At 43.2% G+C, this 16,245-nt stretch overlaps 1 protein-coding gene across 1 annotated transcript in view; it reads left to right on the forward strand.

Annotated features, from left to right (window-relative positions):
- The window catches only part of mast4 (microtubule associated serine/threonine kinase family member 4), a gene marked incomplete at its 3' end in the record, with an annotated part of 102,878 nt that overhangs the window by 43,075 nt on the left and 43,558 nt on the right, over positions 1 to 16,245 (forward strand). The window contains exon 4 of the mRNA XM_080529380.1: positions 12,919 to 12,950. Within this exon, the coding sequence (XP_080385506.1) occupies positions 12,919 to 12,950 (32 nt within the window). The remainder of the gene's footprint in view (positions 1 to 12,918; positions 12,951 to 16,245) is intronic.

Here is a 16,245-nt window from a genome sequence, read left to right on the forward strand (position 1 = left end):
ACTTGAGGACTTTTTAACCAGATCCTGTCACATCACAGACTGCATTTCCTTATCAGGTGAAGTGCTGTGAAATGTCAACAAAACAGTTCAGTAAAATATCCCATAGTTATTGTGAGCTTTGCCATAGGGATTGCCTCTCTCTTGATATCGCAACACAAGAATCAATATCTGGCCAAGTGAGCTGGGGATGTTGGTGGACAGTTTTATGATTACAATTTCAGGGGGTAGATGGATTAGCCTCTTGATGCGACTGAGTCAAGTAGTGTGATCAAATCTTTCTATTTCATAGGGCTGTGCAAACATATTTTATGTGGTCATTTATCCCCTGCATTATATGAATAATATATTGTATGCTGTACATGTGTACAGACATATCACACTACCAAGGGGGTACGCTCTACACAGTAGGTTCAGTTTTCAGTTTTTAGTAAATACATGTAGAATATTGCCATAAGTATCGCAATAGAATCGTATTCTGACCCATGTAGGGTGATGTGCATCATATCGTGAGGTCCAAAATCCTGCCCTACTATTGCATGCAGGCATGGTCAGTGCCAACCGTATCCAAACCAAGCAGTGCTTATTGAACAAACACCAAGTTTAGCTGTTTTAAATGTCAGTGCTGCTTAATACGGAAGACTATTTTCCCCGGCGGTTTGTCAGTCCAGTTGGCAAAGGATGGAGGATTTGCTCTCAGAGCTCCAGTATACTGGGGCTTTGATCCCTGTCTTCAGTAGGTGTTCCAGGCAGATAACTTGTTATATTGATCTCCTCGACCTCCACAAATCCCTCGATGCTCTTGAGGTCTCTGGCCGCTACCTTTAAAGATCAATTCAAGTTTCCATAGTGTGAAGCTATTGTAGGTGTATATATAGGCCAGTGTTTCCTCCAGGAATTTGTACAATGGTGGCGGGTAGCGCGCTCGCGATTTTTTCGCGTGCACGCGCATGAAACGCGCACGCGCGCTCAAAACAACGACGTAATTTCAGCCAAAACTCGAGGATGGCCCAAAAAAATAAAATGTTTTCCTGTACTTCTCCCGTGTGTCTCTTATTGTCTGTGTCTGCATGTTTTTCCAGCATGTAATTCCGTTGTCAATAAAAAAATCGTCTCCCACGACTCTTTCCGGACACGTTGGAATTTTTACCGTAACCCCCGGAGAACCAAAGTTATTAAGCCGCAAAGGGTGCCTCATTTACCGCTGCTGGAGGAAAGTACCGCTTACCGCTGACAGCGGGGAGAGGAAATATTTCTACCCGGGAATTCGCTCCTTGCTGTGTCCACGGTGATAGGAGTGGAGGATCGTAGTTTGTAGACTAGACGCAGCCTAGATGTATTCGACCAATCACAAAACAGTTTTGCAAGCGCGTCGCTTCGCGCTTGTGGGTGTGTCTAGCGCTGTGAAGGTCTGAAAAGCGGCCTAAATCTTTTTTTTTTTTTTTTTTGAGAAATCTGAATGGTGGCGGAGGAAATTCCATCGTGGCGGCCCGCCACGATGAAATGCATGTAGAGGAAACACTGTAGGCCTACTGTATATTATTTGTTGCTGGCAGTTATTGTCTGCAACATACTGTCATTTATATATCTTTATATTTATTTATCTGGCTATTGGCAATTTGGCAACATTAAATACTTTTCTTTTTAAGACGAGTGTAGTTAAAAGGGTTCATATTTAATATCATCCTTTGTTTTGACACGAGTTCCTGTGCTAAATCAAGAAACGTAATATATTCCTATATTTTAATTGTTCACTCGTCTAAAAAATAGATCTGGAGCTTATCTCTTCTTCTCAGATCAATGAGATGTGTTGGATATGTATGGAGATGTTGGGAGAATTATTAGCCATAATAGGATGTCATATTTCTTTTGAACATGATGGCTTTATTGTTTTCGGTGAGATATTAAGACATGAGATTCACCCGCGGTTTACCCCCAATGTTTACCCATACAGTACCTGTCTGAGAGGGACTCATCAGTCAAACTTCAGCTAATATCAACCCACAAAGCCCTTTGAAGGCTTTAGTTTTTTTTTTCTTTTTCTGCCGTTAATTTTGTGTAGGTGGATATAAACCCATTGCTCATACTGAGTAATTGTCAGAACAACAGCACAGAGTGAAGAAGGCACACACTTGAGAGATGTTTCCACACGCAGGTATCTAGGGAACTCACGCAGCTCTCTTTGATGTCAACTTTTTGTCGTTTTTCTGTCATTGTCTACTGATGCTTACTAAGATTACCTTTCAAAAAAAAAAAAATCTCACTTCCTATCATCTAGAATCTGATGTGTGAAATCCTCTCACACATGCACTCGTCCATACAGTACACTTTTATACATCCTCTCGTACAGCTCAGACACAGCGGTTGTCATGGTATACATGTTGATTGACAGCACATCACTGCTCCACCCTCACACAGATTCCCCTCATGTCATGAATATCTAGACTAAATAGCCAGCTGGTGCAGTAATGTGTGGGGTCATGTGAATCTTCCTTCTACTTCTATGATGTGAACAGGCTGCGGGGGACATGGAGCCCTGGAGGCTGTGTCACCGGGTCGTTATGGATGTGATGTTGTTGTCTCTCTACCCAGTCATGTGAACACATTCAGTGTGCTTAAGTGGGGAGAGGGTTTGCCTGCAAGTCAGCGGTTCTACCACGGCGCAAAGCGAGTGCACTTTTTAATCTTGCCGAAGACGAAGAAGAAACCCGGCCCAAATCAAAGGGAATTATTAATAAGACCTCATGAGAAGGCTTTTTACAGAAGAGGCACTGCCACAGCTTTGAAGTCACGTCCTGTGAGTCGAAGCGTTCCTGCTAGCGGTCATCCCCGCGACATTGGCCCCGCGGAGTGGTTGAACCATCTGAAGTGGTTCACGTCAGAACCGACCGCCCATCCCCACCGTACGGTCATGTCCATCCCCACCGTACCGTCGTGTCCCGGAGAATAGGTTTTTTCTGAGGTAGTTCCATGAGATCGTTTTGTAGTCCTGACAGTTCGGTCGATGAGGAGGGAGTCCGCTGCTAAAAGCTGTTTTCTCCGGTCCTCTGTGCCGTAGTTCTCTCTGAAATATTCTGTCGATACCAACTAGCAACATGCTTCAGAGGGCCCTCCTTCACCCCCTGGCAACCACCTCTGAATATTACACTATCTATCTATCTGATGTAGTTTTTCTTGTTTTCCTTGTTACCTGGGCTAGAAATTAGAGTAGCACAAAATGGCTGTAAACCAAGCCGGTTTGGTGATTCGATCCCCGGCTGGCCACGTGTCGAGGTGTCCTCGGGCAAGACACTGAACCCCAAATTGCTTCCAATGAAGCGTGTCGGCGCCTTGCACGGTAGCTTGCCGTCATTGGTGTGTGAATGTGTGTGTGTGAATGGGTGAATTGTAAAGAGCTTTGGAATGAGGCGCTATATATGTGCAGTTAATTTACCATTTACTGCATACGTGATACTATTGCATCCAACTTTCTAGTGGGCTCAGTCAGCCGAGAAGGTTGACTAAGGACTCGGATGACTAATAAGAAACACAAAACCTCTCGTTGTGAATGAATTCCCCCATTAAAGTAGTGTTGCGTTTTGCCAAGTGAAGGTTGGAGGCAGGAAAACAGCTCTGAAAAGGGCTCTCACGATGTACCTCTCTGTACACAGCACAGCGTGATTGCTGTGTGTTTGACCCCACCTACTGAGGAGTAAGAAACTCTCCACAAAATGCCTGGCAACAGCTTATTCCTTCGCCTATGAGTGCATTCAATTTGTATAGCTGTAAAGCATTCCCCTGGCTGGCTGGACATAATCATGGCTATATTGATCTTGTAGGCCTTGCTATGTATCAGCTTGTTTAACAGTTCATTTTAGACAGTTAAATAACAGGTAAATCAGTTAAATCCAGTTAAAATAACAGTTAAATCCAAATTAGGAAATGATAGGCAGAGGTTCACGATGTTGAGAAACCAGGTAACCAAAGAAATCAGAAAAGCAAAGGCACATTTTAAAATTAATATCATTAATGAAGCTCAGGGCAATTCTAAATTAATATGGGATAATTTAAATATAGTTGACTGGCAAAGACAACAGAAACTCAACAAAGCTACTTAAAATCAATGTGAATGGCTGCCTAACACAGGATGCAGTTACAATTTGTACAGCATTTAACTCGTACTTCATTACCGTATTTTCCGCACTATAAGGCGCACCGGATTATAAGGCGCACCTTCAATGAATGGCCTATTTTAGAACTGTTTTCATATACAGGGCGCACCGGATTATAAGGCGCATAGAATAGACGATACTGCAGTCAAACGTTTGACTGGGGTTGCGTTACACCCAAGCTCCACCTACTGCGTTGCGTCACCTCTCCATCGGTGTTGTGTCAACTTCCCGTTGTCCATGCTCCACCTGAGCGTTGTCACCGTCAACGTTCTACCTGCTCCACTGTCAAAAAAATATATTTTTCCACCTCAAGTATCAGCCGTTCGTCATCCATTTTTGCAACAAGTGTCAAGGACCTGCGGTGATTCACAGCTGACAGCGTGAATAGCAATTCGCAATAGCTGCGACCACGAGATATAGAGTAGTTAGCTACAAGCATTTATTATCTCTATTAGTGGATTAACCGCTGTGGTGATTTAACAGCTGATAAAAATACATCAAGTAGACTACAAACAGAGCAAAACAATAAAACAACCCCAGAAAACAACCAATAGGCTATACAATTATAACCAACAACCAATATGTGACAGCTCCTGGTGAAATGTGCAACGTAATTTTTCAGTTTTTACACATGCTTAAACTACAGATTGTAAGCTTTCAAATGATGTGTCATACATTCAAATCAGAGAAAGATTGAACACGACAGGCGTATTTGAATGTTGGTTCACCTCAAACACTGAACGGGAGAAAAGTGACTCTAAACGCAGCCACAGCTACGAACGTTGCTAACAGCTAGCGGCTAACAAAACACATCGCTACGAAGGTCTAAACTGTATTTTAATAACATGACAACATACTGGGAGAACATCGACATGCTAAAAACACATAACTACACATAACTAGATGAACACACAGTTCTTACTTTTGAACACGAGCTAAAACGAAAGTATGTTTACAATTTAAATTAATTAATTAATTTTGCCATTTAGCAGACGCCTTTATCCAAAGCGACTTACAATTACGAATTACAGGGACATTCCCCCTGGAGTAACTGAGGGCTAAGTGCCTTACCCAAGGGCACACTAGTGTGGCTTCAGGCGGGATTTGAACTCACAACCTTCCGATCACAAGTCCAACTCACTATCCACTAGACCACCACTACCCCCGTTACAAGTCAACCCTCCCTTACCGGTAGCCTCCGGCAAACGAGAATAATGAATCCAATACACAAATTATAAGTGTTTAGTGATCGTTAAACTGTTGTTTATTGTATCGAGTGGGTACTTTAAAACTTCAAGTTGAAAGCACCAAGAAGGACCGCCTCGAAATTCATCGATGTTCATGTCCCGTGCTAGCGCTGTTGCCTTCATTCGAATAGTGACTGTAGAGACGCTTCTACTTGCTGCTCTCTGTTCAACAACCCATTGTTGGAGTTTGTCCTCTAACTGATCTAACTGTGGCCATCTCGCTTTGTTCCCTCGGAAACTCTGTTTAGTCTTCTTTACTTGGGGTCACCCACAAGTGGTGTGGGACTGTGAGGAAGCACAGTACCGGTGTTTACTGATTACCGTAATGCTGCAAGCGGTGCGGCTTTGTAGTTTACCAGTCGTACTGAAACATTTTGACAGAGCGCCTTGAGCGCCGTGTACAACCAGTATGGATCAACCAATTAACCAATTGATCCATATATAAGGCGCTCCGGATTATAAGGTGCACTGTCGGTTTTTTTGAAAATTAAAGGCTTAAGTGCGCCTTATAGTGCGGAAAATACGGTAACTCAGTGGAAGCTCTAACTCCAAGTTTCATCTGTCCACTAGACCTTACACCAGTAGCTGAAGATCAACCTAGCTTCTCCATTCAGGATGTCTCTGAGTCTACAGTCCTAACCTCACTCAAGAACTCTAGGGCCAAAGATGTATATGGAATTGACAACCTGTTCCTTAAGAAACACAAAGACACACTTGTTCCCCCTATCACAAGCATTGTCAACAAATCTTTTAGGCAATGTGTGTTTCCAAAAAGATGGAAATCAGCAATAGTAACACCAGTGTTTCCTCCAGGAATTTTTACAATGGTGGCGGGTAGTGCTGACCGCGCGCGCGCTCGCGATTTTTTCGCGTGCACGCGCATGAAACGCGCACGCGCGCTCAAAACAAAGACGTAATTTCAGCCAAAACTCGAGGATGGCCCAAAAAAATAAAATGTTTTCCTGTACTTCTCCCGTGTGTCTCTTATTGTCTGTGTCTGCATGTTTTTCCAGCATGTAATTCCGTTGTCAATAAAAAAATCGTCTCCCCTTCTTTTCATTATCATTATGGAGGAGATTATATCTGGAGATTATATCTGGCCTGGATATGGGCTCTTAGGACTTCGGGTCGTTGTCTTACCCACTGTCTTCAACTTCAATTTCTGGACTGACCTAACATTAGCCTCTAGAATGTCTTGATATTTGGTGGAATCCATTCCTCCTTCCACCCACACAATATTGCCTGTGCCCCCAGCTGCTACACAACCCCAAAGCATAATGGATCCACCTCCATGCTTAACAGATATCAAAGTGTTCTTCTCTACAAATGCTTCACCCTTTTTTCTCCAAACATACCCTTTTTGGTTGTGACCAAAAAGTTCAATTTTGGTTTCGTCATTGTTCCAATAGGCTTCAGGTTTCTCAAGGTTTTATTTTGCATACTTCAGACGCTTAACTTTGTGTTGAGGTCGTAGGAAAGGCTTCTTTCGAGCAAATTCTTTCTAGCCATGTAGGTCTTTGTTGTTTAAGGTGTATTGTTGTCCTGTGAACAACTAGACCGGTGTCTGCTACTCTTTTTTGCAACTCTTTTGCAGTGATGTGTGGGTTCTTCTGAGCATTTCTCACCAGATCTCAGGCCATTCTATCAGAAATGTATCTTGGTCTTCCAGATCTTGCCTTGACTTCAATTGGTCCATTTATATGTGAACAATTCATCATGCAAAAACACCTCCATCGTCTCTGTTCTAGGATGCATGGAAAAGAATCTCAGACACCTCCTACACAAGAGAGCCAAGGGAGGCGAGGCATGCAACGGAATCGCAGACAACAACAACAGGGCTCGACATTAACGCCGTTATACTTGTCCGGAGCGAGTAAAACTTTCGCCGGGTTTGTTTGCGCGAGCACGGCGACGCTGCTAGATCCTGGATATTTTTACCTGTGTGCAGGAAGAACAACAGACAGCGCAGGCCCGAGACTAGACTAGATGATTGTGAGTGAAGGTATTATCTGTCGATCACCCGTACGCTTTGATAATATCTTCACTCACGATCAACTAGTCTAGTCTCACGCCTGCGCCGTCTGTTGTTCTTCCTGCACACAGTTAAAAACATCCGGGATCTAGCAGCGTCGCCGTGCTCGCGCAAACAAACTCGGCGAAAGTTTTACCTGCTCCGGACAAGTAAAACAGCGTTAATGTCGATTATATTCGCGCTTGTGGGTGTGTCTAGCGCTGTGAAGGTCTGAAAAGCGGCCTAAATTTTTTTTTTTTTTGGGGTTGAGAAATCTGAATGGTGGCGGAGGAAATTCCATCGTGGCGGACCGCCACGATGAAATGCATGTAGAGGAAACACTGAACACCCATCTTTAAATCAGGTGATCCAGCTGATCTTACCAACTATCGGCCCATCAGTATCCTCCCAGCTGTCTCTAAAATAGCTGAGAAATGTATTGCAGAGCAACTTACTACACACCTCAACAACTCACCTTATCAGCTACATCCTATGCAGTTCAGCTTTAGAGCTAAGCATTCCACTGACACAGCCAACTGCTTCTTCATAGAGAATGTTAAGCGTAAAATGGATAAAGGGGGTGTAGTAGGAGCGGTATTTCTTGATCTCAGAAAGGCATGAATGGTCCATGAATGGTTGAAGAATGGTCCTCTCCCCTGGGGTTCCTCCAGCCCGGGGTTCGCCACAACATCACTCTTGGGTTCTTCAAGGTGAAGCATCATTCAACGTGTTGCTGCTCTCTGTGGCTACACTGATCATTTGAAAACGTCAGAATGCTAAGTTTTCTAATAGCGCCAAATATGTGCCTATCCATGTAAACAAACACAAATATAAATGGTGTATAAAGGCCAGTGCTCGACCTCAACAACGCATGTTAGAAAGCACTTTGTTTTGGACCAAAACAGTGCTCTCCGCCAACGTTTTTTTGCTAGCGATGGCCATTTAGCACTTTTCGAAGCCTTAATTCTACATACTGGAGACCCCCTCTGACATCAGGAAGTTGCAGGAGAAGGATACTTGTCATCAACATCAACGACTCTTCTCACTGGTTTCACAAAATGTTACGCTAATTGTCATTCAACAATGGTGATAGTATTTTTTTCTTTCTTCAGTGACTATAAAACAAGGAAACCAAACCAAAGGAAAATCAATAACATCAAAAACATAAGACATGATAACATCACCTACAACAACAATATACACTCACCGGCCACTTTATTAGGCACACCTTGCTAATACCGGGTTGGACCCCCTCTTTTGCCTTCAGAACTGCTTTAATTCTTCGTGACATAGATTCAGCACGGTGCTGGAAACATTCCTCCGAGATTTTGGTCCATATTGACATCATAATATCACGCAGTTGCTGAAGATTTGTGCCAAGAACATATCCCCCACACCATTACACAACCACCACCACCACCACTGTATATTTTCTCTTTCTCTGACCATTCTCTGTTACCCCTAGAGATGGTTGTAAGGGAAAATCCCAGTAGATCAGCAGTTTCTGAAATACACAAAACAGCCCGCCTGGCACCAACATCCATGCCACGTTACAAGTCACTTAAATCACCTTTCTTTCCCATTCTGACACTTGGTTTGAACTTCAGCAGAGCGTCTTGACCATGTCGACATGCCTAAATGCGTTGAGTTGCTGCCACATGATTGGCTGATTAGATATTTTCGTTAACGTGTAGCTGAAAGGGTGTACCTAATAAAGTGGCTGGTGAGTGTATATAGAACTCATAGTAGAGTTAGCTAATTACTGTACACTTACAGGTGCAACTAAAAAAAATTTTATATCGTGCAAAAGTTCATTTCTTTCAGTAATTCAACTTAAAGGGTTAAACTTAGATATTATATAGACTCATTACATGCAAAGCGAGATATTTCAAGCCTTTATTTGTTATACATTTGATTATGGCTTACAGCTTATGAAAACCCCAAATTAAATATCTCAGAAAATTAGAATATTACATGAAATCAATAAGAAAAGGATTTTAAATACAGAAATGTCAGCCCTCTGAAAAGTATAATCATGCATATGTACTCAGTACTTGGTTTGGGCCCCTTTTGCATGAATTACTGCCTCAATGCGGCGTGGCATGGATGCTATCAGCCTGTGGCACTGCTGAGGTGTTATGGAAGACCAGGATGCTTCAATAGCGGCCTTCAGCTCTTCTGCATTGTTCGGCCTCATGTCTCTCATCTTTCTCTTGGCAATGCCCCAAAGGTTCTCTATGGGGTTCAGGTCAGGTGAGTTTGCTGGCCAATCAAGCACAGGAATCCCATGGTAATTTAACCAGGTTTTGGTACGTTTGGCAGTGTGGGCAGGTGCCAAGTCCTGCTGGAAAAAAAAAAAGTCAGCATCTCCATAAAGCTTGTCTGCTGAAGGAAGCATGAAGTGCTCTAAATTGTCCTGGTAGACGGCTGCGTTGACTGTAGACTTAATAAAGCACAGTGGACCAACACCAGCAGATGACATGGCTCCCCAAATCAACACAGACTATGGAAACTTCACACTGGACTTCAAGTGTCTTGGGTTGTGTGCCTCTCCATTCTTCCTCCAGACTCTGGGACCTTGGTTTCCAAATGAGAGGCAAAATTTGCTCTCATCAGAGAAGAGAACTTGAGACCACTGAGCAATGAGCAACAGACCAGTTCTTTTTTTCTTTAGCCCAGGTCAGACGCTTCTGACGTTGTTTGTTGTTCAGGAGCGGCTTTACAAGAGGAATTCTACATTTGAAGCCCATGTCCAGGATCCGCCTGTGTGTGGTGGCTCTTGATGCACTAATTCCAGCCTCAGTCCACTCCTTGTGAAGCTCCCCCACACATTTCAATGTTTTTTTCCTGACAATCCTCTCCAGGCTGCGGTCATCCCTGTTGTTTGTGCACCTTTTTCTTCCACACTTTTTCCTTCCACTTAACTTTCTATTAATGTGCTTTGATACAGCACTTTGCGAACATCCAACTTCTTTCGCAATTACCTTTTGAGGCTTTCCCTCCTTGTGGAGGGTGTCGATGATGGTTTTCTGTACAACTGTACAACTGTCAGGTCAGGCCATGATTGTGAATTCTACTGAACCAGACTGAGAGACCATTTAAAGGCTCAGGAACCCTTTGCAGGTGTTTTGGATTAATTGGCTGATTAGAGTGTGACACTTGAGCCTACAATATTGAACCTTTTCACAATATTCAAATTTTCTGAGATATTTAATTTGGGGTTTTCATAAGCTGTAAGCCATAATCATCCAAATTATAACAAATAAAGGCTTGAAATATCTCACTTTGCAAGTAATGAGTCTATATAATATTTAAGTTTAACCCTTTAAGTTGAATTACTGAAATAAATGAACTTTTGCACGATATTATTATTTTTTGAGTTGCACCTGTAGCAGTTGCATGTTTTCTCCTCTTCGGGGAAGTTTGTCTTAGTCCTTCATGCTTGATTGGCACCAAGGGTTCACCATGCCTGCTGTGTAGTGTTGTCTAGAATTTAGGATCATGTTTCGGATCAAGTTTTCTTTTCCTTTGAGGGAATATTGATATTTTTCCTACTCAGTCATGCTGAACGTTGTGAGTTGTGAGTACCCAATGTTGTATTCTGGGAGCTCAGAGGCATAACAAACCCAGATGGAGTGTGGCATCTCCACCCCACCACTTCACTTTCTCACACACACACACACACACACACACACACACACACACTATCTCTCTCCCTCTCTCTCTCTCTCTCCCTCCCTCTCCTTGTCTCTCTCTCCCTCCCTCTCACTGTCTCTCTCTCTCTCCCTCTCTCTCTCTCTCCCTCTCTCTCTCTCTCCCCCCCCCTCTCTCTCTCTCTCTCTCTCTCTGTCTCTCTCTCTCTCTCTCTCTCTCTTTTTCTGTGCACCGTTCCATTAGTACATTGTTGCACACCACGGCAGGCCCATGCACTTTGATGTGTCTTCACACCATATGGGGGAGACTCACCACCACGCTTCAGGGGTGTCTGCTTTCAAAATAGTCTTCTCTCCTTGTTTGAATATCGCCTCCTGCTGCACAGTATCAGGTGTGAATAGACTAGTAAACACAAACCTGACTGAAGTAATTTATTTCATACAAGTATATTCGCAGTGTATATGTTTATTTGGAGTATGACTCATTATTTTCATGTTTTTCCTAGCTGTCTTTGTAAGTAAACACACCGGACCCCCGCTGAGATCTGGTTTGCCATAGAGGAGTGTAAGTCAGTGTATCCTGGTAATTAGCGTTGTGAACCGCGGTCATGTCTCCTAATGAAACACTGCCCTTGGTCCTTTGCAGCCAGCAGGGAGGGGGGGGGGGGGGGGGGTGAATATGAAGCTTTAATGAATGGCCATGTCGAGGGGGGCTTAGCGTGTTTTCTGCTGACTAGAATACAATTTAAACCACACCAACCCTCTCTGTCTCTGCTGTCTAGGACAAAGAGCCATCTCTCCTATGAAGATAAATGATCCGATTGTTTATTTATGTTTTATGTTTATCTAGGCCTGTTTCAGAAACATACATTGGAAGTTGTTTTTAATGGCTCATTTACTGATATATATGAGTGGATTTCAGTCTGGAATCTGTACTGTATGTTTTTGTGCTGATGCAGCCGACCTAGCATAAATGCGATCTCCCTTTACAGGTATGTGCGAGGCTGTTTATCACAGCCAATTCAACAAGCTTCATTCTTTTCACTTCCTGTTGATACTTGATACTGCATGCTGGGGTTTGTTTGTCCTCTTCATGGTTCATCAGTATATCCATGCAGGTGTGGAATGTACCAGTTTACTGTAAATGCTCCCCTCTGGTGGTATTATAATACAATTGCATTCCCCAAGTATACTGCAATAAGCACATGATTGAATGACCTCATGTTATTGCCCTTTCAGCTCACAGAATAGAGGTATTTTCAATTGCAGTATTCATACAGCAACCATTCAGAATTGTTTAATGCGTAAATTCCTGTGTGTGATCTTGAAGTGCTATAAAAGCATTGTTGTGTCTGCGATTTGATGGTATTTCAATTAAATTAAACATCAATATACCTCAGTGTATAGTAGTGAGCTGATGAATAATAAACGATTTACAGATATGCTTATTAGGATATTTCTGCATTGGAAAATGAACAAATGCAAAGTGTATAAGGATAAAAATCCATGGTCCACTCCCATGGGCAATCAATGAATGTATTGTTGGTGTGTTTGCCTTTGCAGGGTCTATAGTGCACCCAGCCCCTGGGGCTTACAGTAGCTTTAATAGCCTCAGAAATGGCTGTATAGCCTGCACTTGTAATGGTCAAGTAATTGGATAATTCTCTTTTCAACCTCTTCAACACATATAAATGCCAGATGATTATGATTGGAGTGTGTGTGTCTCTGTCTGTGTGTGTGTGTGTGTGTGTGTGTGTGTGTGTGTGTGTGTGTGTGTGTGTGTGTGTGTGTGTCACTTTGAGTCACAATATTTCATATTTTCCATGTATCCTAACGTTTTTCTTCTTTTCCATTTCCAGAAGGAGCTGAGCCTTCCAAGAAGGGGGAGTTTGTAAGTATAACTGGTTGTTTGTCCTCCCAGTCCACCACATCCACAACCATCCACAATACATGCTGCTTATTTCTACTAGCTCTTATCTGCCCCTGGGTGTTTTACTGCTGCTAAAGCCGAACAAAGGAATTCTATTAATGGTTGACTGGTCATGGCGTGCAGGTCATCATTTTGTATTCCTTATTTCAGTGTGTTTAACCCCAAGAGTAGGCTCACTCATGGTGATCTGCACATCAACACACCAAGCTGTAAATTAATGTAAATAGGTCTCCCAATTAGAAGTAAACAGTAAACACAATCTCCTTAAAAAATGCTGAATAAGAAAACCTCAATTAACCCACAAGGTGTAAATAGGCTTTTTAGAAATTCACTTCACGTCCCGCAAATGTAACTTGTAACAAAACATGGAGGTAGGATGGATCCTGGATGTTCTAGGTATTTACCTGAACAGGTAATTGTTTTACCCTTTGGACCCAGCGGCCAATCACAGTCTTCACTGACGGACCACTTTTTTATAGTCCGAATTAGATTGTAAACGAAACGAGTCGGTTTTTATCTCCAGACAGTCAGACCCCACAGGGTTGGATGAGATGATGCACGTGACTGGACCGACACATGTTTTATGCATTAATGATTACAGACCAGTGACCTCATGGCACGGAGGCAGGCAGACAGACAGTCCTGACGCTGCCTGTATGGAGGTACAATAAAGATGCTGATCTCAGAACGGATTGGCAGGTTTCCTCCTAGTGGTTCAGGTTAGGTTTGGGGATGGGGGGCGGGAGTGTAAGCTGATCCCAGAGATCTATGCCTGAGGGCAGTTTCTAGCCGTAGCCTGGTCCTGAAAGATCCAGGTAGGATTGACTCTGTACATGGGGTGCCCCTCTCTATTAAGCCACAGAGAGGCGTCAATCTCTCATGTATCTTTTTCCGCTTTCACCACGGGATGTGTTGTTTCTGGGAGGCTTCAGTTGGACGTGTTTTTATGACGGGGAGGGAGGGGGGAAGGTTTTCAGTGTGACACCATGCTGCTCTACCTACCAGCTCAGCAGGGGTCCGGGTGGAGGTGACCCACTAACGGGGTGCCAGGGGACCGTCATCTGAGCCTCAGGGGCCTCTCTGGTGCTTCTGGTATCCATGGTGATGATATGGTGGCATTCTAGAGTTCACTAAGTTCACGAAAAAACTAAGTTTGTTTTTCGGGAAAACAAGGGCAAATGTCCAGAGGTTGTCAGTTGTAAACAAAGCTATGGTGCTAACTGAAAGTTGAACAATGAAAGATAGAAGCGGGCACACGATTCGTAACAGTTTGTTTTGTGTTTGTGTACACTCGAAATAGGTCAGACAGGTTTGATTTCCAGTCATTAAGTATTTCTATCCATCTATTTATAGCCTGACCTTAATGACTTGGAGGCTTGGGCATGAGACAATTAATTGACTAGAAATAGATCTGTTGGCAACAGACACACAGCACATTTGAAATGACTAGGAGATGTTGAATGCTTTAATAAATGCAGTTTACTCAACCCTTGTATTTAGTTTGAAACCCGGTTGTAACAGTACCAAGCTCTTTCAAATTGCCTTTCCACATGTTGGAATGATCTAAGGGGAAGAGTTGACCGTACGAGTTGACCAAACAGTTTGAAGGACAATTTGACCAGACGTAGCAGGTGCTGTCCAACTAGAGCACTATCTAGCCAAGGGACGGCTATGAGCTGACCACGCCTCCTTGCCATGGTGGTATGATACTCTGGCTACTGGCCCAGTTTACTGCTGTGTCTAGCTGGTCCAACACGTTCTCCATTGTTATTCTGTCAGTGCCTCTACAAAGGTTTAGGTGCTTGGCCCAACTCTACTCTCCCATTCTCTCTACTCATGGACAGCTTTTCCTGTATTTGTTCTGCACTGCAAATATAGGTCAGCAACACCTATTTATAACATGTACAACAGAGAGAAAGTAGGGTACAGTAAAACACATCTGAGAGGGGCCAAACTGTGTCTTTGTGTGCTCTGTTTGAGTTGCTATGATGCCAGAGTGTATTTTTGCAAAATGCTCTATTGATGCAAATCCAACGTTGACAAATGGGCTTCCAATAAGTCTCGGACAATGTGTTAGTGATTGATGACACGCCCCGTACATACGACAAGCCGCCCACTACATGATGAATGTGTGTCTGCAGCGATGTCGCTATGTTGACAATGTGTTTGTGAGGGCCAGAATGCAGCCAAGAACCAGTGCCCAACAGATGCAAAGTTCATCAACTCAGTGGGACAATCAGATGACTGTTGGACAACAACAATGACTTGTTTTCTTTGCAGTTCCAGCTCTGGTTACGGAACGTTTTCGCAGATACACAAGGTGTTTTTGAGGAGCAAGGTTTGTTAATAATGTACTTTCACGTGAAAGGCTGCCTGGGCTTGTGCACAATATGCCAATCCAATTATGTAAAGAAGTAGCCTTGGGCGTTGAGCTGAACACTGCTCTGCAGCTTGAACCTAGAGACACAGGTTAAACCAAGGGACATGTATTAAACCAAGAGACACATGTATTAAACCAAGAGACACAGGTATTAAACCAAGGGACATGTATTAAACCAAGGGACATGTATTAAACCAAGGGACATGTATTAAACCAAGGGACAGATATTACAACAAGGAGATCCAAACACCAACTAAATCATTATAATTTTCTCGCAAGATTGCCTTTATAAACACACAGATGTTGTTCAGTCCTTATTGTCCAACCTATGTTAAGCTCAAACCAAACATTTTATTTTCTACTTTGTTTTCACTTAGCACAGTCCACCTTACCTTGGGGTTTGTCTGGATGGTGAACTATTGGTATTGATGAGTGATAAAAGGAGCCTGTTTTTAAACTCTTAAAAGAACCTTATTTTTTGGCCGTCGAGTGAGTGATTGAGTGCGGCTCTATTTTTTTTTTGTGTGTGTGGGCTGCCCCAGTTCTGCTGTAGGAGCATACAGTAACTGGATTCTCTCCTTCCGCCCCACCTACTGCCAGCCTGCCCTACCGGTTTGTTTGCTGATGCCCAAGCGTGCTGTCATCTGTAGTCGGGGCTTTGTTCCCAGACCCTGCACACGGTATTAAACAATTGATGGGTCTGCAGCAACAGGAGTGTATTATCTGTCTGGGCCTGCTGGGCTCTCTGTTTGGTTTGTGACACTCTGTTGCAGAGCAGTCCTGGTACAGTGACCACTGTTACTGTTGGCTAGAACTCATTTTTCTCTTTTTTTTTCTTCTAGTGTCCTACCTGTACATGCATCTTCACAGCATAAG

The sequence above is a fragment of the Nansenia antarctica genome (genome assembly GCF_963989245.1).
Source record: "Nansenia antarctica genome assembly, chromosome: 4".
Taxonomy (NCBI): Eukaryota; Metazoa; Chordata; class Actinopteri; order Argentiniformes; family Microstomatidae; genus Nansenia; species Nansenia antarctica.